Below are 25,307 nucleotides of genomic sequence, written 5' to 3' on the forward strand. Positions count from 1 at the left end.
AAGATGTGGCATGCGTCCTGAGATCCTCAAAAGGTTCTACAGCTGCAACATCGAGAGCATTCTGACCGGTTGCATCACTGCCTGGTACGGCAATTGCTCGGCCTCTGACCGCAAGGCACTTCAGAGGGTAGTGCGTACGGCCCAATACATCACTGGGGCAAAGCTGCCTGCCATCCAGGACCGCTACACCAGGTGGTGTCAGAGGAAGGCCCTAAAAATTGTCAAAGACCCCAGCCACCCCAGTCATAGACTGTTCTCTCTACTACCGCATGGCAAGCGGTACCGGAGTGCCAAGTCTAGGACAAAAAGGCTTCTCAACAGTATTTACCCACAAGCCATAAGACTCCTGAACAGGTAATCAAATGGCTACCCGGACTATTTGCATTGTGTGCCCCCCCCCCCCAACCCCTCTTTTACGCTGCTGCTACTCTGTTTATCATATATGCATAGTCACTTTAAGTATACATTCATGTACATACTACCTCAATTGGGCCGACCAACCAGTGCTCCCGCACATTGGCTAACCGGGCTATCTGCATTGTGTCCCGCCACCCGCCACCCACCACCCGCCAACCACCCTTTTACGCTACTGCTACTCTCTGTTTATCATATATGCATAGTCACTTTAACCATATCTACATGTAAATACTACTTCAATCCATTTGCCAGCTCCATGTAGACTACACAAAAACCGCCATAAAAAAGCCAGACTGTGGTTTGCAACTGCACATGGGGACAAAGATCGTACTTTTTGGAGAAATGTCCTCTGGTCTGATGAAACAAAAATAGAGCTGTTTGGCCATAATGACCATCGCTATTTTTGGAGGAAAATGGGAAAGGCTTGCTAGCCGAAGAACACCATCACAACCGTGAAGCACGGGGGTGGCAGCATCATGTTGTGGGGGTGCTTTATTGCAGGAGGGACTGGTGCACTTCACAAAATAGATGGCATCATGAGGCAGAAAAATTCTGTGGATATATTGAAGCAACATGTCAAGACATCAGTCAGAAAGTTAAAGCTTGGTTGCAAATGGGTCTTCCAAATGGACAATGACCCCAACCATACTTCCAAAGTTGTGGCAAAATGGCTTAAGGACAACAAAGTCAAAGTATTGGAGTGGCCATCACAAAGCCCTGACCTCAATCCTATAGAAAATTTGTGGGCAGAACTAAAAAAGCATGTGCGAGCAAGGAGGCCTACAAACCGTTACACCAGCTCTGTCAGGAGGAATGGTCCAAAATTCACCCAAATTATTGTGGGAAGCTTGTGGGAGGCTACCCGAAACGTTTGAACCAAGTTAAACAATTTAAAGACAATGCTACCAAATACTAATTGAGTGTATGTAAACTTCTGACCCACTGGGAATGTGATGAAAGAAATAAAAGCTGAAATAAATCATTCTCTCTACTATTATTCTGACATTTTACATTAACATAAAGTGGTGATCCTAACTGACCTAAAACAGGGCATTTTTACTTGGATTAAATGTCAGGAATTGTGAAAAACTGAGTTTAAATGTATTTGGCTAAGGTGTATGTAATCTTCCGACTTCAACAGTATATATGTATCTACTGTAGGTCCTAGGATACAACAATGAATAATGTTGAACTGACAAATACAATCAAGGGATCCACTACAATAATTAACACCTTGTGAAACAGCTGTGAAAACCAATCTGACAATATTTAAGATTTAAATATATAAACTTTGCTAATTTTTTGGTACATGTGTGTAATTTTTCTTTCACAGATTTTCTGTACTCTCACATGGCAATCATAGACTAAAATAGGGATTTCTGGTGTGTGGAATAGAGGAGGTGGGTGTTGTGTGGGTGGGAGGTTCTTTCTACCTGTCACTTGTTCTCAACAGGCAGTCAGTCTCGGGAGGGAGACTGCGAAGTCCAGGCACTGCTGCTCTCTTTGTTCTGAGCATATGCAGTCCTTGTGTTTTTAGCTAATCTGTGTATCTCACATTATGTGCCCAGTATGATCGCTTTCTTGCTCTTTCTTTGCAGATAATGACAACATGACAATAACAGTATCTGTAGATGATGTAATGAAAAGTTGGAGCATGGTTGGTAATGGAGGACATCAGGTGGATCCAGGTCTGGGTGTTAGACAGAACCCCTAGGTCCTGGAAAACGGAAGCAGAGTAAAGAGAACAGGGTAGGAGACAGAGACATAAACAAGCAAACACACAGGTTACAGATTGATCAGGTATGTAACAATACAGTTAGTGTATGATTTAATTGAAATGTTTGATTAGACATGCAATAATGTTAATGGCAGACAGAAAATAATGAATACCTGTTAAAAAAAATTGTCAGTGGGGTTGATCAGGGAGGTAAGGGATGGTCCCTGGAAAAGATAAGAGAGAGGTGAGTTGTGAGAGAAACTACAGGGTAGTGCCATGACCACTGGAGTCATACACCTTAACAGTACCTATCTGGAAGCGGATGTTACTAAGCCTTGAGATTGACTATTTAGAGAAACCCCTTGGCCAGTGTTGGTACTGCTGACAGCATGGTGATGCCGCCCACTAGGATGAGGCAAATGCAAATAGTTATCATCTGAGATTTTTATATTCACCTTAAAACTTCTTATGGCTGCATCCCGCTAACGGGATCGATATGACAACAGCCAGTGAAAGTGCAGGGCGCCAAATTCAAACAACAGAAATCTCATAATTAAAATTCCTCAAACATACATGTGTCTCATATCATTTTAAAGGTAATCTTGTTGTTAACCCCACCAAAGTGTCCGATTTCAAATATGCTTTTCAGCGAAAGCACTACAAACGATTATGTTAGGTCACCACTAAACCACAATAAGCACAGCCATTTTTCCAGCGAAAGATAGCAGTCACAAAAAGCAGAAATAAAGATAAAATGAATCACTAACCTTTGATGATCATCATCAGATGACACTCATAGGACTTCATGTTACACAATACATGCATGTTTTGTTTGATAAAGTCCATATTTATATAAAGAAATCTGAGTTTACATTGGCGCGTTACATTCACTAGTTCCAAAAACATCAAGGGATTTTGCATAGCCACATCGTTTCAACAGAAATACTCACCATAAATGTAGATGATAATACAAGTTATACACATGGAATTATAGATATACCTCTCCTTAATGCAACCGCTGTGTCACATTTCAAAAAAACTTTACGGAAAAAGCAAACCATGCAATAATCTGAGACGGCGCTCAGAACAATAGCCAAATTAGCCGCCATGTTGGAGTCAACAGAAACCAGAAAATACATGATATATGTTTCCTTACCTTTGATGAACTTCATCAGAATGCAGTCCTAGGAATCCCAGATCCACAATAAATGCTTGATTTGTTCGATAATGTCCGTTATTTATGTCCAATTAGCTACTTTGGTTAGCGCGTTTGGTAAACAATTCCAAAGTCACAAAGCGCGTCCACTATAACGTGACGAAATGTCCAAAAGTTCCGTAACAGTCAGTAGAAACATGTCAAACGATGTATTGAATCAATCTTAAGAATGTTGTTAACATACATCTTGAATAACGTTCCAACCGGAGAATTACATTGACTTCAGTTGAGAGATGGAACAGAGCAGCCTCTCACGTGAACGCGCGTGGTCAATGCGTGGTCACCTCATGGCAGTGATTACTCATTCCTGTCTCCTTCGGCCCCCCTTCACATTAGAGTCATCAGACAAAGTTCTATTGACTGTTGACATCTAGTGGAAGCCGTAGGAAGTGAAAACTCATCCATATCTCGCTGTAATTTCATTGGGAGCTTGGTTGAAAATCTAGCAGCCTCAGGAAAAATCAGGAAGTGGAACTTCTCAGGTTTTTGCCTGCCATATGAGTTATGTTATACTCACAGACATAAAAACACTTCAGAGTGTTTTATATCCAATACTAATAATAATATGCATATATTAGCAACTATGACTGAGGAGCAGGCCGTTTACTCTGGGCACCTCTGTGCACCTTTCATCCAAGCTACTCAATACTGCCCCTGCAGCCATAAGAAGTTAACAGATGGTGACCCTAGCTATGAGCGAAAGAGCAGTGAGGTTTCCCAGGTCTCGCCTTCCTTTCGTCCTTTTTCCAAGCCAAGTCATTCGATTGGATGTCGAAGCACTTGGCCCCCTTCTTGATTATTCTCCGATGGCTCTCCTTCTGTTTCTCCTGCGCCTTGTCCATGTTAAGTCTCACCTTGATAGATAATAGAAATAAATGCAAATATATTTCAAATTATTACAAATACATCTCTTATATATATATCTCTTGGAGGGCCAGAAAATAAATTAACAGCGGGTAATCATTTATACCTGGTCCTCATCCTCCTCATCCTCCTCAGCCCATGCCTGAAGATGGTCCTCGAAGGCGTTCTGATCTGGTTCGATAACTTCCACCACATCAGGTGGAGTTTCAGTGATCTCAAAGTACGTTACTGATCGCTGAAATGCATGTGAAGTGGTGGAAGTTTTGTATAAATACAAAAATAGTGATGGACAAACACAAGCCCGAAGCCGGGCACAATATGACAACAGCCACTTCAAGTGCAGGGCGCGAAATTCAAAATATATTTTTAAAAAATATTTAACTTTCACACATTAACAAGTCCAATACAGCATTTGAAAGATAAACATCTTGTCAATCCGGCCAACATGTCCGATTTTTTTAATGTTTTACAGAGAAAACACCACATATATTTATGTTAGCTCACCACCAAATAAAAAAGAGGACAGACATTTTTCACAGCACAAGTAGGATGCAAGTAGCATGCACAAGCCAACCTAACTAACCTAGAACCAACCTAAATAACCTAGAAAAAACTACCTCAGATGACAGTCCTATAACATGTTACACAATAAATCTATGTTTTGTTCAAAAAATGTGCATATTTTAGTTATAAATCAGTTTTACATTACTGCTCCCATCATAGCTACAGTCTGAAATCGCACGGGAGTAGCCAGAGAAAATACAGACACCAACGTCAACAACTAATTATACATCATAAAACATTTCAGAAAAATATATGGTGGATAGCTAATGAAAGACAAAGATCGTGTGAATAGAGCCAATATTTCCGATTTTTGAAGTGTTTTACAGCGAAAACACAATATATCGTTATATTAGCTTACTACATTAGCTAGCACACGGCAGCATTGATTCTAGTCAAAAGGTAGCATAGCACAGTTCGACAGATATATGAAAAAGCATCCCAAATTGGGTCCTTATCTTTGTTGATATTCCATCAGAATGTTGTAAAGGGGTCCATTGTCCAGTACAGTCTTTGTTTGGGATCCAGAACGAACTATTTCCCTCTTGAATTAGCAAGCACACTGGCCGTGCGGCGCTAACCTCTCTTTCTTCAAACAATTCTTGCGTCGCATCACGTCTAAAGTCCAGAATAAATTTCAATAATATAATTAAACTATATTGAAAAAACATACTTTAGGATGATTTTGTGACATGTATCAAATAATATCGAAGCCAGAGATCATATTCACCTTTAACGAGCGTCGTGCAGGAGCCGAGTCCATGTTCTACTTCGTGACCAGAAAAAAAAATTAAGTGCGCAGGTCTCACTCCAAGATGTTGTGTTCAGTCCCTGGACGAGATATTCAACTCCTTTCTGCTCTCACTTCCGCATGACACCCAGAGGAAGGCGTATGACGTGTTTCTACAGTCCTAAGTGACATGACCTTTTATAGACAAGCTCTTAAAGAGAGACCTCGCATTTGGAAATCTCAATTCCGGATAGGAAATGGGCTGTAAAAATAGTTCTGTTCCACTTAGAGAAATAATTCAAACGTTTTTAGAAACTAGAGACTGTTTTCTATCCAATAGTAGTAAATATATGCATATTGTAAGAGCAAAAATTGATTAAGAGGCCGTTTGAAAATGTGCACATATTTTCCAGTTTTTCAATACGCCCCCTGCAGCCATAAGAAGTTAATCACAAATGTTTAATACTTCAGTATATGCAATAATTGTATATACAATTGCATTGTTTACCTCAGTAAACAGCTGTGGCTCCTGTCCGTACAGCAAGCGATAGGGTGAGTACTCTGGAAGCTGCTGTTGTGTGCAAAGAGAATTACCTTCGGGTTGTCCTCCCACCATTCCTGGTACCCGTCAAGGGACTAGCCCATGACAGTTGGTCCGTTCATCCAAACCTGGAGTCACCATACATCTACACAATCACATTATATATAACTCACTGCAGTATCAGTGTCAATTTCAAAAATCTATACATTACTGGAGGCCTATGCGAAACAATGCTACAACCATTACATTATAAACCACTAACATGTAAGCTAACATTGACTGAAACCAACTAGCCTAGAGCTAGCTAGCGCTTAGCCAAGAAAAATTTGGCTAGCATCAAGCAAGTGAATAGTTATTAGCTATTTTCATACAAATATGAACACTTTAACACATTTATCGTGACATCACATATATTACCTGAACTAAACTGAGCCTTTGTTCATAGAAAATAAAACAAATAGGATCTAAAACATTGAAAAAAAGTACAGAGAGTTTGGACGCCATCTTAATCCCTTCTCTTACATGTAAACCATTAGCAACCTAGCCAACCTCCATTACACACAATGGTGAAACCAGTTTTTCCCTCGGTTAAAACTCCCTTCAAAGATCACCAAACTCATGGACTATGTAGTTAACCATGTTGCCTCAATATTTTGAAAGTCACATTGCACATTACATTAACTGAATTAATAGGGTAAAATGATGAAACTGAGAAACTTTAGTAGTTTTCAGTAGTAGGCATTCTCCAATATTGAAGAAGAAACCAAGCCACTTCAGGCCACTTTTCTCTCTGTAATTGAATATGGTGACTTGTTGTATATGCATGCAACCTCCTCCATCTTACAGAGATTGGACTCTGTTTATCATGCATCCTTGCGCTTTATTACAAATGCCAAGTCACTCACTCACCATTGCATATTGTACCAAATGGTAGGTTGGATCTCACTTTATATGCGCAGAAAGATACATTTGTGTGTGTTCATCTACAAGCCCTTTTGGGTAAACTCCCTCTTTACCTCTGTAGTCTGGTCTCCTTCACCAGCAGTTACCATACCCGGTCTGCTAGGTGGTTGCTACTTAAAGTCCCCAGAACATTCATAGTATTAGGCAAGACTGCCTTCTCTTTTTGTGCTACAGATGCATGGAATAATCTACAATTCATGCTTCATCTAGATATGTCAGTGCCACTGAATTAATTTAAAATATTGATGGGAGACTCTGTTTACAGAGGAGTGTAGATGCTTTTTTTAGGCTGGATCATGTTGTTGTATTGTATTGTTGTATGTTTTAATTATGTAATGGATTGATTGTTGCTCCCTTCTTGACCAGGTCTCCTTTGAAAAAGAGACTCAGGGTCTCAATGGGCTTTTCCTGGTTAAATAAAGGTTAAATAAATAAATAAAATATGGAAAAAAAACTCCAAGTCACAGCTCCCCCTATAAATGCAAATACCTAGGAGGCCTAGAAAATGATACAAGGGATAGCTCCATAAAAGAACAAAGAAATTAAAACATCAAAAATATGACCAATACATATTTATGTGTCACATATACACATGGCATATGGGTACCACCTTGACATCTCTGATCTGCTTGCCTCAATAAATTAATGCTAGAACATTGGTTGCCAGGATTAGCTATTTGTATCTCTTAATAATTGCACAACGGTGCAAGTTAGACACATTTTCTTTTGTTTACATGTGAGCATGTCTTTTTTTGTCAGTACTGTCAATGTTGAGGCTCCCGAGTGGCGCAGCGGTCTAAGGCACTGCATCTCAGTGCTAGAAGCGTCACTACAGACCCTGGTTCAATCCAGGGCTGGATCACAAACGGCCGTGAGTCCCATAGGGCAGCGCACAATTGACCCAGCGTTGTCCGAGTTAGGGGAGGGGTAGGCCGTCATTGTAAAATATGAATGTGTTCTTAACTGACTTGCCTAGTAAAATAAAAAAATCACACATGCCTCAACACGCATAGGTCACTTTGCCTGCTGCCAAATCTATGCTAAAAGTGGGAATGTTTCACAGTATTTCTGATTTTCTTAACTCCCCATCACCAATGAGCCAATTCTTTTTTACAGAAAACAACGGAACCACCACTGCAATATAGGCCTACACTCACAGAAAAGGTGCTATCAACAACCTAAAAGGATTCTTCCTCTGTCCCCATAGGAGAACCCTTTTTGGTTCCAGGTAGAACCCTTTCTGCACGTAGGTAGATCACTTTTGGGCTCCATTCCACAGAGGGTTCTACCTGGAACCAAAAATGGTTCTCTTTTGGTGACAGCCAAAGAACCCTGTTGGAACCCCTTTTTAGAAGACTGTACTCAACAAGTTCAACCTGTTAAGTTTACACCATTTCATTCTGTACTCAAAAATCTGCCTGGTACACAAGATAACACGCAACAACCTCTGCTCAGACGTAAATAGCGGTGTTCCAAGAACCTCCACCAGGGATGACTGTAGTATCCTCAAACGGACAAAAAGGAGACAGAGGGCACCCCACACTAATTTTAGATCCCAAGGGGTCTTTATTTTTATACTGTATGTTCTCACTTTCATCACTATCTCCTTAGCCATCTTCCATTTATGGCATTTCAAGATTGACACAGAGAGGCACATCAAACTCGTGTATTTTCTTGTAACTCCATCCATACACACACAAAATACTGTAGCATCTCGTTTACATTTCTCACATTTTAGGCATCCAGCTGAGGCCTTGGATGGATCATGTTGCAATGAGATGAGCACAGGGCTGTATGTACAGTCCTTTTCAGTCTGACGTAAAATTAGTTGAACAGGAGAAGAGGAGGTGGTTGCTTGTGGGAGAGCAGTGGGGGTGGTGGGTACAACAGCTGCAGTGATGCTTATTGGTTGCTCTGGCTCATCACTTCTTGACAAAAAGAAAGATCGATTTAGAAATGAGTTTGACATTGCCATAGTTCAACAGCTGAAAAGCCTTCATTAACATACTCCCAGAGATAGCAAGACATTCAGTATTCACTGAATGAAGTAGCCTACCATCCCCATTTACAATTTCATTCATCAATGAAATAAATTATACCATAGCACATTCAATTACGTTATTATTGTAGACTATAGGCTACTCCTGTATCTACCTTGTACAATACTGTAATCATCAAATGAAGTAGCCTAGCCATGCAGATTTACAATTTAATTGATCAATTAGATAAATTATAGTAGCACATAGTTACATTATTGTGGAATAGGCTACTCCTGTATCCATACTATATTAGGATACTATTATGATTTCATTGGTCTTGTCAGGCATGATTTTAGGTCTTCGATCGAAGTTGTATGTTGTACCTCGTTTCCCTTCTTCAGTGAAAAGTAGTTTAGCATCCCCCATTCAATTCAGTCCGAGTTTCAATTTGTAGGCCTAGTGACAGTGGAAAAATAAACCCATAGCTCCAGCACACAATGTGGGTATTGTATTACAATGTAAAATATGTATATATCCTATAGCACCACGTGTGTATATTTTAATTACAATTTAATTCATCCATTAAATAAATATTACTTGCACATCAAATTACATTATTATTGTATTGTATTGTATTTATTAGCGATCCCCATTAGCTGCTGCTAATTACTTATATTAGGGTTACTTACTGTACAAGGAGGGGTGTCCAAATATGTGTGATGTGTTTACCTCCCACATCAGTGTATTCATCATAGTGTCAGCGTTTGTTGCTGGCATGTCATCCCTAAGTTTGCTTATCTTGCCAATGAAAAAGTCATTAAAGTAGTTGGCAATATCAGTGGGTTTTGTGATGAATGACCCATGAATGATGTTTTCAATGAATGATGTAGCCGAGTAGTTTTTTTTTTAACCAAAATTTCATTTAAGGTGTTCCGAAGCTTTTTACTATCATTCTTTATATCATGTATCTTTGTTTCATAGTATAGTTTATTTGTATTTATCTTAGTCACATGATTTCTTAATTTGCAGTACATTTGCCAATCAGTTGGGCTGCCAGACTTATTTGCCATACCTTTTGCCTCATCCCTCTCAACCATACAATTTTTCAATTCCTCATCAATCCAAGGGGATTTAACCATTTTTACAGTAATTTTCTTAAATGAGTGTGTGCTTATTAGTAACTGGAATAAGCAATTTCATAAATGTGTCAAGTGCAGCATCTGGTTGCTCCTCATTATAAACCACAGACCAGTAAATATTCTTTACATCATCAACATATGAATCACTACAAAACTTATTGTATAACCTATACTAGACCCAGCCTTTGGACCTTTGGTTTTCCTAGATATGGCTATTAAATTGTGATCACTACATCCTATGGATTTGGATACTGCTTTAAAGCAAATTTCTGCAGAATTCATAAAGATGTGCTGTTTGTAAATATCCTGGTAGGTTGACTGACAACCTGAACCAGGTTGCGGGCACTGGTTACAGTTTGACGTTTTTTCATGAGTGTGTAGCTTGATGAGAGCCAGTTAATATTTAAATCACCCATAAAATATACTTCTCTGTTGATATCACATAGATTATCAAGCATTTCACACATATTATCCAAATACTGACTGTTAGCACTTGATGGTCTATAGTAGCTTCCCACAAGAATGGGCTTTAGGTGAGGCAGATGAACCTGTAGCCATATTACTTCAACAGTATGTAACATTAGATTGTCTCTAAGCTTTACAGGAATGTGGTTCTGAATATAGACCGCAACACCGCCCCCGTTGGCATTTATGTATTTTCGGTAGATGTTATAACCGTGTATTGCTACCACTGTATCATCAAAGGTATTATCTAAGTGAGTTTCAGAGATAGTCAGAATATGAATGTCATTTGTTACAAGCAAGTTATTGACTTCATGGACCTTGTTTCTCAGGCTGCATATGTTAATATTGTCTTTTTTAGCACTTTTCTGAGTTGCTTGATTGCTTTTAATGCTTTACTGGGTAGACTATCAGAAGCAGACTTGCTCATGTTATTTATATTGGAGCTGATAGTGCAGGGTGAGCTGCACAAAGTGATCTTCCTACTAGGGCACACCACCTCAGTGCTAACAGTGTAACTCTGGTTCATAGGCTCATGATTACTGCATACAATAGCTGTAGGATCAACAAAGGTATTCAGGGCAATTACGGGGACATAAATTAAGTTACTTACATTGTGTCTGCAAACGCCCCTAGGATAATGTACATTTGATGCAGCATTATGACGACTCATTGTCACAATGGTAGGGATTAACTGAGCTGGTCTTGGGTCATTGATAAGTCATTGTTTCAACGCAGCCTTGAAATGTGTCAACAGAGTCCAGGAGCCAAGATGATTTGGATGGACTCAATCATTCCTGTAGAGTATCTTCTGTTTCCAAAAGGTGTCAAAGTTATCAATAAAAGTGACTCCAGCAGAGCTACAGTAGTATTTTAGCCAGATGTGTAATGCCAGTAGCCTTCTGAATTTTTCACACCCAACGATGGTAGTGGACCTGAAATGATTGGCCATTTTCTGGAGTCTTTTAATGCTAAAATCTATTATTTAAAATCAATTTTCATATGTTCCGAGCTGGCCCTCCTGATGTCGTTTGACCCCACATGGACTACGACAGTGTCAGCACCCGGGATCTGTCATAGAACAGTTGAAGTAACCTTGTGGTGTCCTGTACTCGTGCTCCTGGGTAGCACAGGGTTTTAGCCTTGGGAACTGAGATGTTTCTCACCATAGAGCTGCCTATGGTGCCAGCTGGTGATGTTGAATGGCCCGGTCTCAGCCTCACGGTCTGATGAGGATTGGAGCTCCGAGGATCTGAACCCGAGCTAGAAGTTCCTGGAGAGGGAGACAGAACAGAGGATGAAGACGCAGGTACCTTTGGATCCGATCTTAACCAACAATGCAGTTTTCAGAAAATACCTAAAAAAACAAATAAAATAGCATGGTTGGATTTAAGAGCTGATAAGACAGCAGCCCTACCCTCAGGTGCCATCACTAATCATCTAAATGTAATCGTTACAGTTACTAGTTACCTGTCCAAAATTGTAATCATTAACGTAACTTTTGGATTACCCAAACTCAGTATCGTAATCTGATTACATTCAGTTACTTTTAGATTACTTTCCTTTTAAGAGGCATTAGAAGAAGACAAAAATGTATGTTACCAATTGAATGATATCTATTGCAGGATAAATCAATGTTCAAGTTTACATATCTGGCCATATATGGATGTTACATTTTACTTTATGGGTTGTTTATGTAGGCTTCTTCTAACCCATCGCTTTCTACTAGATATAATTATATGATTAAATTATATCTTTACATTAATACATATAATTTATAAATCCAAAAATGTGTGTTGCAACTAGATTGCCCCTTTAAGTCTATCAAAAGTGTGCGAATTTGAGCATGTGTCCATTAGGCCTATGGATTTTTTTATCAGAATGAATTAGATTGAGCAATAAAAGCCTCAATTTTATTCCATAGGCTGGGATCCACACTATGCATCTGTTGCAAGAGCGCATTTTTCACTGGCTGTCCACTGATTTAAAAAACAATGATTGATAGGCAGCTTAAACAAATTGAATTCAACCATTATTGGGTTCATATACACATTTAGGTCTGTGATTAGCCATTCACAGCAACCACAACCTGTAAGGCGCAAAAAGCTAAATGCAATATGTAGATATAAATAATAAGTGATATCCGTTTCGCCGTAGACTACACCACTGCTGTCATCCTTACCTGCAAGCGTTTATTCAACTTGGATAATCTTTGGATGCCGATAGCAGTCGCACCATTGGAAGACATAGCTAGTACTGTAGCCTACTGTACAAAAGCCTATTCCTGCTCTTTTCCCATGATCCATAAAACACATTTGGTGTGTCATCATGGTGGTCTCTGACTTCTGGTCAGACTCGCTCAGGTGGAACAAATTTAAACTTGATCCTTTTTTCAATGCTGATTTGAATGTCATTGAAAAAAACAGAAGTGTCCGTTTTTTTTCTGCAAACATCCTTTCTGAATGGAAAAGTAATCCTCGAAGTAATCATCTAGTTGTTCAAAATTAATCTGATTACAACATTTTAGCTGGTAACGGATTACAGTTACCAGTTTTTTGTAATCCCTTTCATGTAACGGATTACGTGTAATCGTTACTCCCCAACCCTGGTAATTACCACCTTTCCACTTGTTTATCAACGCAGCATGAGCTCGTTTTTCGTTTTGTTTTCAGGGGTGTATTCATTAGACGGATTATGTTGCAAAACGTTTAATCTGTTGCAAAACGTTTTGCATCAGAACTCGTTTACTCAAAACGGTAACCGTTTTTGCAAAGAAAACGAGAGTTAATATTGGACAAATTCAGGTATGTCACTCCCTGTTTGGTTCCATTCGCTATGTTATATGCTTCCGTTTGGTTCCTAGAATAAACGGTAAACCAGTCGTCATTAATTAACAGATACAAAGTCCTAAGCTCCGCCCATTTCTACAATGTATCTTCTTAAAATCAGATTTTAACCCTAACCTTCACCACACTGCTAACCCTAAACTAGCATAGCAGGTGTAAAAAGACACCTGAGCCGAATCCTCACATCCGTTTTCAACAGGAAATGTGTACATTTATATAATACTGTATCTCTGAAAACATCCTCTTACTGCCAAAGCTGCTACGGGTGGCCTAAACCTAACTTTCAATTACGACCAAAAAGCTAAGTTTTGTTTTCAGGATTTTTTACCAATTTTGACTGTGTTTGTGTTATCTATTGGAAACCCGCTTTCATCTGTTGTAAAACGTTTTGCAACAGATGAAATGTTTTGCTACGGAATTCGACTAATGAATACACCCAGTTGTATTGAAGGCAACAATAGGTCCCCCAAATTGACAGCTGAGAGAGAAGAAATGGCGATGCTAGGATCCTTTAGCTCTGCACAGCAGAAGAAAAATGTTTCTGGAGGCGACAGGGACGTGACAGAGTTCCTCTGCCCGGTTTGTCTTGAGATTTTTGATAGCCCTGTCACAACACACTGTGGACATACGTGAGTATCTTTACACAAATATATATTTTTGTCTATTAACGTAGCTGGCTAGACATCGTCCAAGTTCAAGCTAACGAGCTGTCTAACGTTAGCTATTTGGCAAAACTAGCCAGCAAGATCTGTTGTGAGCTGGCTAGTTAAACGATTGAACATATATGTACACCCATAACCTAACTACTTCTGACAGGAATGAATAATTAGCTATCCATTAATGTTTATTTTGGCATTCAATGTAATGTTTGTAAGATATTTGTAAGTTCATAAATCTGCTTTACGTTCAGTTTTGTTTACGTCAAGAAATGGGGTTCAAGAATCGTGGGTTTTGTAGTCGAATGATTTGTGAAATTCATTAATGTAGATCTTTAAAGAACTACAAAACCCAATGTCCTCATGACAGGACTTTTCCTCGGTGACGGAAGTGCATTTAGTAATAAAACATTCGCACCGTCATTAAATTTCGTAAAGTATGAAACTATCGGTGATGAACATAGAGGTCTAACGTTAATCATCTGCATCATTGTTTATTTGTGTGATGCCAGACGTATAACATTCAGTTTCGTTTTCCTTCTGTATTGAACAATTCGTTGGTATTACATTACCTATAAATAGATGTTTGCATTCATTTTAGCGGACTAAACTACATTCCATGGTGAAGGAAGTTTCTGATTAACTAAACCAATGTCTAGCTCCGACTAAATCGATTCGCTCAAGGTCAATACTTCAAAAACATTTTATTATGAAACGCCCAGCTTGTCTATGTTTGCCTTCTTTAGTTGCGTGCCATTCTTTGTCTGCTGAAACCCATACTTTTTCAATAAACGTTAATCTAATACTGCCATTGCTAATTGCTGTTGCTCAAAGACGGCAACTCGGCGCATGTGTCCATTGAATCTCAACAAGGAAACAGTCGGTGTTGGTATTTGATTAACGTTTATTTAAATAAAAAGTATGGATTTCAGCAAAGAAAAGCACACTACAGAGGACAAACATGGCTATAAGGCGGGCGTTTCATAATATTAAATTATTGTAAGTATTGACCTTGGCAAATTGGTGTAGCCAGACCTAGATTCCACCAAGCCTGGTCTCGACCACGCCATTGAAATTCATCAGAAACTTCCTTCACCGTGGAGTTCAGTCCGCTACTTGCATTTTAGCCAATTAATGATTTTCTACACTTCCACTCTCCTTTCCATTCTCTCCCTTCACCCTCCAGGTTTTGTCAAAGTTGTCTGCAGGCGTGCCTGCGGCCCCAAAAGCCAGTGTGTGCCGTGTGCAGGGCAGCACTGGGTCACTGGGCCAAAGCCACTGACCTAGATGCCCTCATACACACCTCTGTGGCGGCCTGCAAGGGCTGTGGAGCACAGGTGTGTCTGTGTGTATAGCATGCTGTCATTTTGTAAAACACTGAATAGTCAAGGGAATTAGGACGAGGGAGTGAATTTTATATACAGTGTATTCAGACCACTTGACTTTTTCCACATTGTTACATTACAGCCTTAATCTAAAATGTATTTTTTCCCCCCCTCAATCTATACACAATACCCCATAATGACAATTGTTGCAAATTTATTAAAAAGGAACTGAAATGTAACATTTACATAAGTATTCAGACCCTTTACTCAGTACTTTGTTGTAGCACCTTTGGCAGCGATTACAGCCTTGAGTCTTCTTGGGTATGACGCTACAAGCTTGGCACACCTGTATTTGGGGAGTTTCTCCCATTCTTCTCTGCAGATCTTCTCAAGCTCTGTCAAGTTGGATGGGGAGTGTCGCTGCACAGCTATTTTCAGGTCTCTCCAGAGATGGCTGGGCCACTCATGGACATTCAGAGATTTGACCCGAAGCCACTCCTGCGTCGTCTTGGCTATATGCTTAGGGTCGTTGTCCTGTTGGAAGGTGAACCTTCACCCCAGTCTGAGGTCCTGAGTGCTCTGAAGTAAGGTTTCATTAAGGATCTTTCTGTACTTAAATCTGTTCATCTTTCCCTCGAATCCTGACTAGTCTCCCAGTCCCTGCCTCTGAAAAACATCCCCACATTATGATGCTGCCACCACCATGCTTCACCGAAGGGATGGTGCCAGGTTTCCTCCAGATGTGACGATTGGCATTCAGGCCCGAAGAGTTCAGTCTTGGTTTCATCAGACCAGAGAATCTTGTTTCTCATAGAGTCCTTTAGATACCTCTTGGCAAACTCTAAGCGGGCTGTCGTGCCTTTTACTGAGGAGTGGCTTCTGTCTGGGCACTACCATAAAGGCCTGATTGGTGGAGTGCTGCTAAGATGGTTGTCCTTCTGGAAGGTTCTCCCATTTCTACAGAAGAACTGTCAGTGACCATTGGGTTCTTGGTCACCTCCCTGACCAAGGCCCTGCTCCCCCGATTGCTCAGTTTGCACAGTCAACTGTGGGACCTTTTTATATAGACAGGTGTGTGCCTTTCCAAATCATGTCCAAATCAATTGAATTTAACACAGGTGGACTCTAATCAAGTTGTAAAAATATCTGAAGTATGATCAATGGAAACAGGATGCACCTGCGCTCAATTTTGAGTCTCATACCAAAGGGTCTGAATTCTTATGTAAATGAGGTATTTCTGTTTTCATTTTTAATAAATGTGCAAACATTTCTTAACCTGCTTTTGCTTTGTCATTATGGGGGGTTGTGTGTGTGTATTGATGAGGAATTTTGTATTTAATCCATTTTAGGATAAGGATGTAACGTAACAAAATGTGGAAAAAAGGAATGGGTCTGAATACTTTCTGAATGCACTGTATTTGTATATGTGCACAAAAGTCTATGTTTCTGAATATTCTGCACTACCATTAGCACTGAGGCCTGGTTCCTCCTTGTCTCTCTCAGGTTGGCCTGTCCCAAATGAGAGGCCACACGGCAGCCTGCTCCAAGTACCAGGAGTACATTGAGGAGGGGGTCAGAACCACTGCCCAGACCCAGCCTAACATTATCGGGTGAGACGGGGAGGGTGTAGCCTGAGTGGTGGCACAGCAGCTTTGAAATGCTGTTCAATCGTCCACTAATAGACTTAGAAAGAGAATATTATACTAAGTAATTCATATATGTATTGATGATCAACCCATCTTTATAGGTTCTCAACTTTTGTATTGGCTCTAAATATCCACTTTTTTTTATTTTATTGACTATTGCATAAACACTGAGTTTCATAGTGAAGGGCACAGACCCATAGACGTGCTGGTTGTTTTGCAACAACACAGATGGGGGGGGATAGATAGTTTGCATGTCGTCTCCAATGTTTATTGAAAACATAAATACATTTGAACTATGAGCACTTGTAGTCTCTCAAATACATTGTTACAGTTGTTGGTTAGCTAGTGATTTTTGTATTTTTTTTGCTATAGTAGCATAGACATAACATCAGTCACATTTCAAAACAAGACATAGTATGAAGAACAGGAGAACGAGCTACCTCTGTTGCTAGCAATCTGGCCATCCATATTCACAACACACCGCCTTCTGTCCCATTGAAGCGTTCACATTTTTTTCCAGATTTGTCAGCTAGCTCGTCTATAGAGACCATGGTCATGTATAATACAAACAAAGGAAGCACTGCTTTAGCATATCCAACATGTCCTCATTCCCCTTCCCCTCTGTCTCTCCAGCTCTGTGCCCAACCCCTTCACCTTCTGCCCCTACTGTAACTCTCCCCCTCTGTCTCCAGCCCTTTGCCGAATCGCTTCACCTTCTCCTGCCCGTACTGTAACTGCCAGAACCTTGACCAGGACGGCCTGGTGGAGCACTGCACTTCCCAGCATGCCCGGGACACGCGCCACGTGGTAAGGGGTCCTCACTGAAATGTGACCCACCTGATAATTGGCTCCCCTCCAGCATTTTTTTGTTCATTGCTTCAGCCACGGGTGTAACATGAGATGTTGCATAGAAAGAGTGAGAATGATGGAGGGAGAGAATAAGGGAGAGCTTGACAGAAAGCCAAGAGAGGAAAACAAGATGACAGAAAGATGGAAGGGGGGGGGGGGGGGGAGTATGGAATAGGGATGGCTTGTAAAACCAGGTGCTTTGGGATGTGTGCGTATGGTGTGAGTCTTTTGGAGCCGCTCCACTGTCCTCCTCAATCATTCTGCAGAGCAGGTCCTAAATCATCGCACACACAGCTATCTGCCAGGAGCCTGTATGACTTACTACCGTACCAGAGTCCCCTCCTAGCCGCTGACGGTCACACACACTTTAGTGTTATAGCGGGGGAAAAGGAAATAATACCTGCCAAGGTGTATAGTCATAGCTTGTGCCTTTCTAGAAGCAGGGTGTGGTGGAGGGTGGGGGGGCATGAGAATGTCTAGGTGTGTCACAGCATTTACGTTAGCCGGTAATTGACGACTTTTGGCTGGTAAAACAATTATAGACTTGCAATTGTCTCAACTGGTACCAGGCCACGCCAGTCAGTCCGTGAAAGACTCCGCTGTGTGCATACAGGGGAGAAGTGTTGAAAAAATGCTATATAGATTTTCCATATCAGTGCCCTTCACCATTAATTATATTTTGCTAGATTAATCTTCCTAAAATATAATTTACAGAAATGTCATACTACTCGACCAACAAGGAGTATTTAGGTGAATGATGCAGCTTACTTCCGTCTTTTAATCTGGTTTAGTAGCTAAAAAAAAAACGGTGCATAATGTTAAATACTAAAGTGAGACTGAGATCTTGTTGCTATTTGGGGTGACCATGTCTGATCACTGTGACCATGTCTGATCACTGTGACCATGTCTGATCACTGTGACCATGTCTGATCACTGTGACCATGTCTGATCACTGTGCTGTTTCATCCATAGCAATGCTGCTCTCCTTTCTCTTATTTTGCTCAATATTTACAGTACTCGCTGAAGTTCACTCAAACGATTAATTTAGACCAGACGTTTATTTGAAACGGGTGTTTATTTGTTGAAATGTGTGTCGCTGTTAAAAGGGACTGGCGGCTCTTTGAGACTCAGCTCAATAATGATTGCAGTCACTTTCATGTGGTGTAAATCGGCAGTGGGCACTCCTAAAGAAGCATTAGCCTACGTGAGACGGCATTCAATTGGGTGTCTATTTGATAAAGCCTGTAAAAATCTGGACGTACATTTGACGGAAAGGCTGGTGTGCGAGTGTGCATGTCTATTGCTGCTTTAACACAATGTGTTTTTAATGTTACTTGTGAGGGTGCGCTAAAGACTCGTGTCCAGATGAATAATGTTTTATTCTGTTGCAGGTGTGTCCTATCTGTGCCTCTATGCCTTGGGGAGACCCTAACTACAGGAGCGCTGACTTCTTCCAGCACCTCAAGATTAGACACACCTTCTCTTATGACACCTTTGTCGTAAGTGGATCTTAAGACGCAGTGGCCACAATTCAGTTATTGTACACATCTGTTTTTATTATTTAATTATTCCCCTTCTCTCCTCCTTTCTCTCCAGGACTACTCCACAGACGAACACACTATGATCCAGGAGGCTCTACAGCGCTCCCTCATGGAGAACTGAGGTGGTGTATGTCTGGAGGAAGGAGGAAAAGGGGATTTGGGTGGGGGGAATTGCACTGCACCCTCCTTGAGCTGGGCTAGTGGTGTAACCATAGGCAACATAATATTAAGGGTGGGTGCAACTTCCTGCCTGCATAACCAGGAAGCTTTGAGCCCTACCGAACAACTCCTCTTATCACTTTAATATTAGACAATAATCATTCAAACATAAATAAACCAATACAAGTTGAACACAGTTAATGTGCTTTCTGGTGTAGGAGTGGTAGAAGAGTGATGTCCCTGTATCTCTCCAGAGAAGCGTGTTGTAAGATCAGTCATAATCCACTGAGTCATTATGATTTGATCTGTTCATTGATAACATTGTCATGTAGGCCTAATGTACCTGACTCCCAAAGTTATGTTAGTTTGCTACTGTTGATTCTGCAATAAGAGGCTTTGACCACTAGGTGGCTACCCTTTGCCAACAAAATGCAATGAGACTTTGTTCTTCAATGCGAGAAAGCATTGTAAGGTGTAAACTGCCAGTAACTCTTATTCCAGGAGGAATGTCTTTATATAATGTGTACTCTAAATACTTTTCCTGATGAGAATAGATGTCTGAGTGTCAAACCTTCTCCCTGTGGTGTACACTTGTTCACACAAGAAACTTAAGTAGTGTTTTTGTCTTTTACTGTATCCTTTTTGAATTTCTCCCAAGTAGAGACATGGGTCAGTGTGTTGCTTCGGAGCCTAGACTACTGAATATGGTGATAGAGGCTGCATTCTGAGAGTAGGACTTCTATGCATGTGACATAAGAGCCATATTCCTTGAATGTGGCATTCCTCCGTGTAACCTCTCACGGTTTTCGAGGCGCATGCTAGACCCTCTTGCTGGTAGATGGCCTTCATTTAAGACATCTGTAAGTTATTTAGTATTGATTGGTTAAGATATTAAGTATGAACCTCATACAATCAGGCAGTATCTGTCGTTTAAATAGTTTATCATTGGACAATTGGATTTGATGCACTGCTATGGGCCCCCTGTAGGCTGTAGTTCCCCATGTTTGGCCAAAGGAGGGCAGTAGAGCTCCATCACTCTCCATCTAACATTAGAGGCACTGTTCCATTTCCAGCATCATCTCTAGACTTGCTATTAGGAGTGCAGGCTTTCGTTCCGGTCCAGCACTAGCCTACACACACACACACACACACGCCTGTTTCGAATAATCAACTACTCATAGTCTTCAATATGAACCACGATACGATGGATCAAGTACTGGGCTGCATCAAAAGCCTGCTTACCTTAACTCCTGGGTGACACCCTTGCTCTGCCATAGCTGGGTGGCTTTCAATAGCAGCGAAATAAGAAAACATATTTAAGGTACGAACTTATTCAATAAGAAAACATTTTGTTTTCTATTTCAAAACATTTTCTGCTACCCGTTCCTCTGGAACATGGCCCTAATGTTGATGGTGAGCATTTGGATGAGAACTTCAGATGCTTCAGTCAAGTGTTTTTATTTGTGAAAGCATATCCTATTTAATAAATGATTTGTTCTGGCTTTGTAGAGCTACTGGATCTCTTTTACAGAGCTTTCACATTATGCCAGAGTTTCTGCCACAAGTTCATAAAACATACATCGACTAAGTTTTAATACATTGATCAGTTATGTGTGGTCAAGGAAATGATGGAACTTCAAAGGGTGAGGCCTTTCTATGCCTGGAATGTGTATGAGGGGAAAAAATAACATTGAAATTGAATGATTTACATTTTTGCCTGATTTTCATAAGTGGGGGTTGAAAATAATAATGAAATGCATAATTTTCCTTATGATCAATCAATAAATAGCTAGGTTAATGAAGGTTTTTGTTTATAATTTGAGAAATGTTCATTGTGTAAATTTTCTTAAGTAAGCCTTGCGTTTAAAATCTACGAACCTGTGGTAACTATAGGATAAATCACGCTCAGCTGAAGTAGCACTGGTTCGGAGGCTGAATCTGGTTTTGCATAATTGTACTTTATACCAGGATTTTTTTTATTTTTTTTTCTCCAATAAAAATCTTTATACGTGTGATAAATGTGTTCATGTCTTGTTTTTTTTCTCTCCAAATACTCTATTTAAGAATCTCTTCTGTATCACTCTACCCCTTTTCATGAGTTTTTTTTATTTCTCTCTGTTGTCTGAAGGTGCTAAATCCTGATAAATTAAAGCTCTTTAATTATTTAAACATTGAACCTTGAAATCAGCTTATGTGATTTATACCTGAGAGTGAGCTATGTGGGGGCAAAAACAACACTCCGTGCTCTGATGGATGACCAAATGTGTGTGTGTGTGAGTGAGAGAAAGAGTTGGTAATGTGTAAGGTACATCAATCTTAAGCCAACCATGATTATGCCTGACTGTCTACTTGGGGGCAAGGTAGGAGATCAGACTAAGTAAAATGTTAACTTATAACTCATCTACAAAGGGAATAGGGATGATGATCACATCTGGATGGTTTAAGAGAAAAGCTAGGATTGCTTAGAATCTAGGCTGATGTATGTGAAGATGAAGAACACTGAATAGATTGTTGGATCAAGTACTCTTATGGATTCATGTCCTGCAAATGCATAAATATATGATGAAAATAGGTTCTTTAAGAGTCACAATGTTCCATTGTGGATCCAAATAAAACAGTCAGAATGATGAAAGAGCCTTGTAGCACAGTGTGTATTGACTATGTCCATAGGGAGAGGAGAGAATAACCCTCTGCTATCTGCTCTTTCCTTTGTGTCGTTCTCTGCATCTTGTTTCTCATTAGTTAAGTGAGATCAACCATCTCCCACTTAGCTCTGTGGAATACCTCAGCAGCCAAACTTCTTCATCTCTGCCCCCCTTTCTCCTCCCCTCTTCTTTTATTTCCTTTCTCTCGTTTTCTCCCTTTTTCTCCCCGATCAGGTTTTTAGCTCCTGGCAGAGCGGAGAGGAGAAGTTGACTGTGTGAGAACTAACGAGATTCACCAGCAGTGCTTCTGGGCAGGAAGGAAGTAAAGCTGAAAACATGGTAGGGAGACTCTTGTCTGTTTGGTGGCGGCGGTGGAAAGGGAGAGGAGGGCCAAGGTGGGGAATAGGAAGAAAGAGGGAAAAGGGAAGAGAAGTGAACATATTGAATAAAAATTTCATAAAGTTGAGCTCGTGATTTCTTTGATGCGAGCATTAGATAGTGTGTGGCAGACTCGGGGCTGTGTAGAGGCAGCAATTAACGCTACACGGCCCCGCGGGCACACTGCGAGAGGGGAGGAGAGAGGGCGTCGATTTGTTTCAGATGTGTGTCACAGCATCGGCATGTGATGCTACCCCAGACACACTTCCACCCACTTTTCTTTTGTTTTACCTCTTTCTCTTTTGTTCTCTCGTTGTTGGGTTCTCTCAAATTATCTCAACCTGTGAATGGAGACTTGAACAGCACAGTGTTCACCTGAGGTGTCTCATCTCTGTCTCTGGCACTACTGTGTAGTGTGTAGGCCACATCAAGAGGGTGGTTTGGCAAGCAGGACCAGTGTCAAAGACGGCCTTTGGTTTCATCGTGCTCAGGTTCACTGGACCTTTATGTCATCAAATGGGTTGACCTGTGTGTTTATAGCACTAGGCTGAAGGAGTAGCAGCATCACCACCCTGAACTCATCTTTATGTCCAGTACTTTGTGTGTACTCGTGAAGCCTTTACGTACATGAGCATACAACGGCTTCTGTCAAGTGGCCTGGATCTTTATGGCAAAGGTGATAGTGCGCTTGCACTTTAATTCCATGGCCATTGGGTCAAGTCTGTATATGTTGAAATGTTCAAAAATCATTTAAAAATGCATGAAAATTAAAGTTATCCCCCCTTTTACCGCGACCACCAGACTTTGAGATGACTTAGTTTATAGAATGTGTGAAGTGTGAGTCATAGAAAAAGCTCTCTCTTTCTCTACCAGTCTGGAAAGATTTCTCAAGATCTGTGTGGTACCAACGAACTCAAGGTGACTTCAAGGTTTCTCTTTCTGTACCTCTGTGCCTGGAAAGTTATCTCTCTGTCTCTCTCTCCCTCTTTTCCTCTCTCCATCTCACTCTCTCTCTCTTTTCTAGTTTTGCTGAGCCAGGTATATGTGGCGGGGTGTGTGAGTGGAGCTTTGGGAGTTTGTTCACCGTAAAAATTCCTCAAAGTCAGGAGAAACAGGAAGCGCGGGAATCCTGCCGCCCAGGCACCACCTCCTCGTTCTCGGCTTCGGCTTGGCAGGTTAGTCCTCTCAAATGTTTGAACAGAAAACGCTTGCGGGCTTCCCCAACATCAAGACTAGTTCTACACCGATTCCTCTTCCGCTCTTAAACTCCCAACTACCGACCCCCTACCCCAACCACACACACATTCACATGCAAACACACACACACTACGGTATGTGTACCTACACAGACACTGCAATATGCGTACCTACATACACACTCAGGAGCACACACACAGGCTCCTGTTATAAGGCTGGAAGCAATAATGTCTTAACTTTGATTTAATAATGCCTGGAACCAACTCTGAATCTGCTTCAACGTACTGTGTGTTTCCAGGGCTACTTTCTTAGCAGGTAGGGTCCCCAGGTTTTCAGAGTAACAATGTGTATGTGGCCAGTAGTTTGTAAACAAAGAGCTTTAACATTATTAGTGGTTAGTAACCAGTGGCCCAGTGAAAAATGGTGTCTAGCTAATATCATGTCCCTTTCAGAGGCTGTATCACATCCGGCCGTGATTGGGAGTCCCATAGGGCGGTGCACAATTGGCCCAGCGTTGTCTGGGTTTGGGCGGGGTAGGCCATCATTGTTAATAAGAAGTTGTTCTTCACTGACTTGCTTAGTTAAATAAAAAACCAAAAAAACTAATTCAGAGATATCACTCTTTCTCAGAGCTTTTCCTATGAATCACACTTCACACATTCTATAAACTAAGTCATCCCAAAGTCTGGGGGTCGCGTTTAAAGCTTGGAAAGTGCACAGAATCACTGTAGCAGCAGAAATATTCTCCTGGAAGTGAAAATGAATATAAAACGCATTGATAGGACTGTCGGGGGAATTGCTAATCATTGCTCCATTTATTTATTTATTTGAAATCCGCACAGCCCCTTTACCAATATTTGAGAGTTAAGCCCTCTGAGGTGTAAGTGTAGGGGGGTATGATCCCAGGAGTGTGTGTGTTTGTGTTTGTGTGTGTGTGTGTGTGTGTCACTGTGGAATACCAGGCCAAGTGGGCGGAATGGAGCAAAATGTTGTTCCCCCCTCCCTTGCCTCAGTAGACGAAGTAAGACGCCAGCCTAGGGAAGGAGCTAGGCCCTGGGCTATTATTCTCCCATTAATTTTTCCATTTGAAATCAAGTCTCCATGGGCATGCAAGGGGGAACCAGGGGGTGGGTGAGCTGGGATTGGGGGGACCCAAATGGGGGCTGCAACTGCTTTAATGTCCAACAGGGGAGGCAATTTCACTTTCATAAGAGTTGCTCATTATGCGTCGGAATGTCTTTCATTTCTTTCTCTCTCTCTTTTCCCTTCTATTGCTCTTTACTGTAAAACTACAGCCCAAGGGAGAGCTCTACCGCCATTAACGCTCTGTTTGATTGTGACACACACACAAACTCAAACACACATTCATACATGTGAAAGCAAGCACGCACACACAAACACACATGTGCATGCACACACACACACACACATACACACACGCTCACAAAATATTTGCACTTCAATTGTATTGTTTGT

The 25,307-nt window shown here is 40.9% G+C and overlaps 1 protein-coding gene across 2 annotated transcripts; it reads left to right on the plus strand.

The window, feature by feature from the left end:
• Positions 1 to 13,589: 13,589 nt before the first annotated feature.
• On the plus strand, positions 13,590 to 21,624 carry LOC120061426 (E3 ubiquitin-protein ligase RNF114-like). Of its 2 annotated transcripts, none has more exons than XM_039011228.1 (6): positions 13,590 to 14,064; positions 15,278 to 15,428; positions 16,920 to 17,026; positions 17,696 to 17,869; positions 19,303 to 19,410; positions 19,508 to 21,624. In XM_039011228.1, exons 1-6 carry the CDS (start codon positions 13,838 to 13,840, stop codon positions 19,533 to 19,535), a joined length of 795 nt encoding a protein of 264 aa, XP_038867156.1. In that variant the 5' UTR covers positions 13,590 to 13,837; the 3' UTR covers positions 19,536 to 21,624. The 2 variants fall into 2 exon arrangements, with proteins under 2 accessions (XP_038867156.1, XP_038867157.1); XM_039011229.1 differs by having other exon boundaries at positions 13,596 to 14,064; positions 17,755 to 17,869.
• Positions 21,625 to 25,307: the final 3,683 nt, after the last annotated feature.

The sequence above is a fragment of the Salvelinus namaycush genome, chromosome 16 (assembly GCF_016432855.1).
Source record: "Salvelinus namaycush isolate Seneca chromosome 16, SaNama_1.0, whole genome shotgun sequence".
NCBI classification, from domain to species: domain Eukaryota; kingdom Metazoa; phylum Chordata; class Actinopteri; order Salmoniformes; family Salmonidae; genus Salvelinus; species Salvelinus namaycush.

Excerpts from the sequence above, each read along its gene's own strand:
- LOC120061426 (XM_039011228.1), top strand. The coding sequence starts at position 13,838 with ATGTTTTGCTACGGAATTCGACTAATGAATACACCCAGTTGTATTGAA. Across the intron at positions 17,027-17,695 it reads ACCCAGCCTAACATTATCGG|CTCTGTGCCCAACCCCTTCA; the intron begins GTGAGACGGGGA and ends CTGTCTCTCCAG. Across the intron at positions 17,870-19,302 it reads CCCGGGACACGCGCCACGTG|GTGTGTCCTATCTGTGCCTC; the intron begins GTAAGGGGTCCT and ends ATTCTGTTGCAG.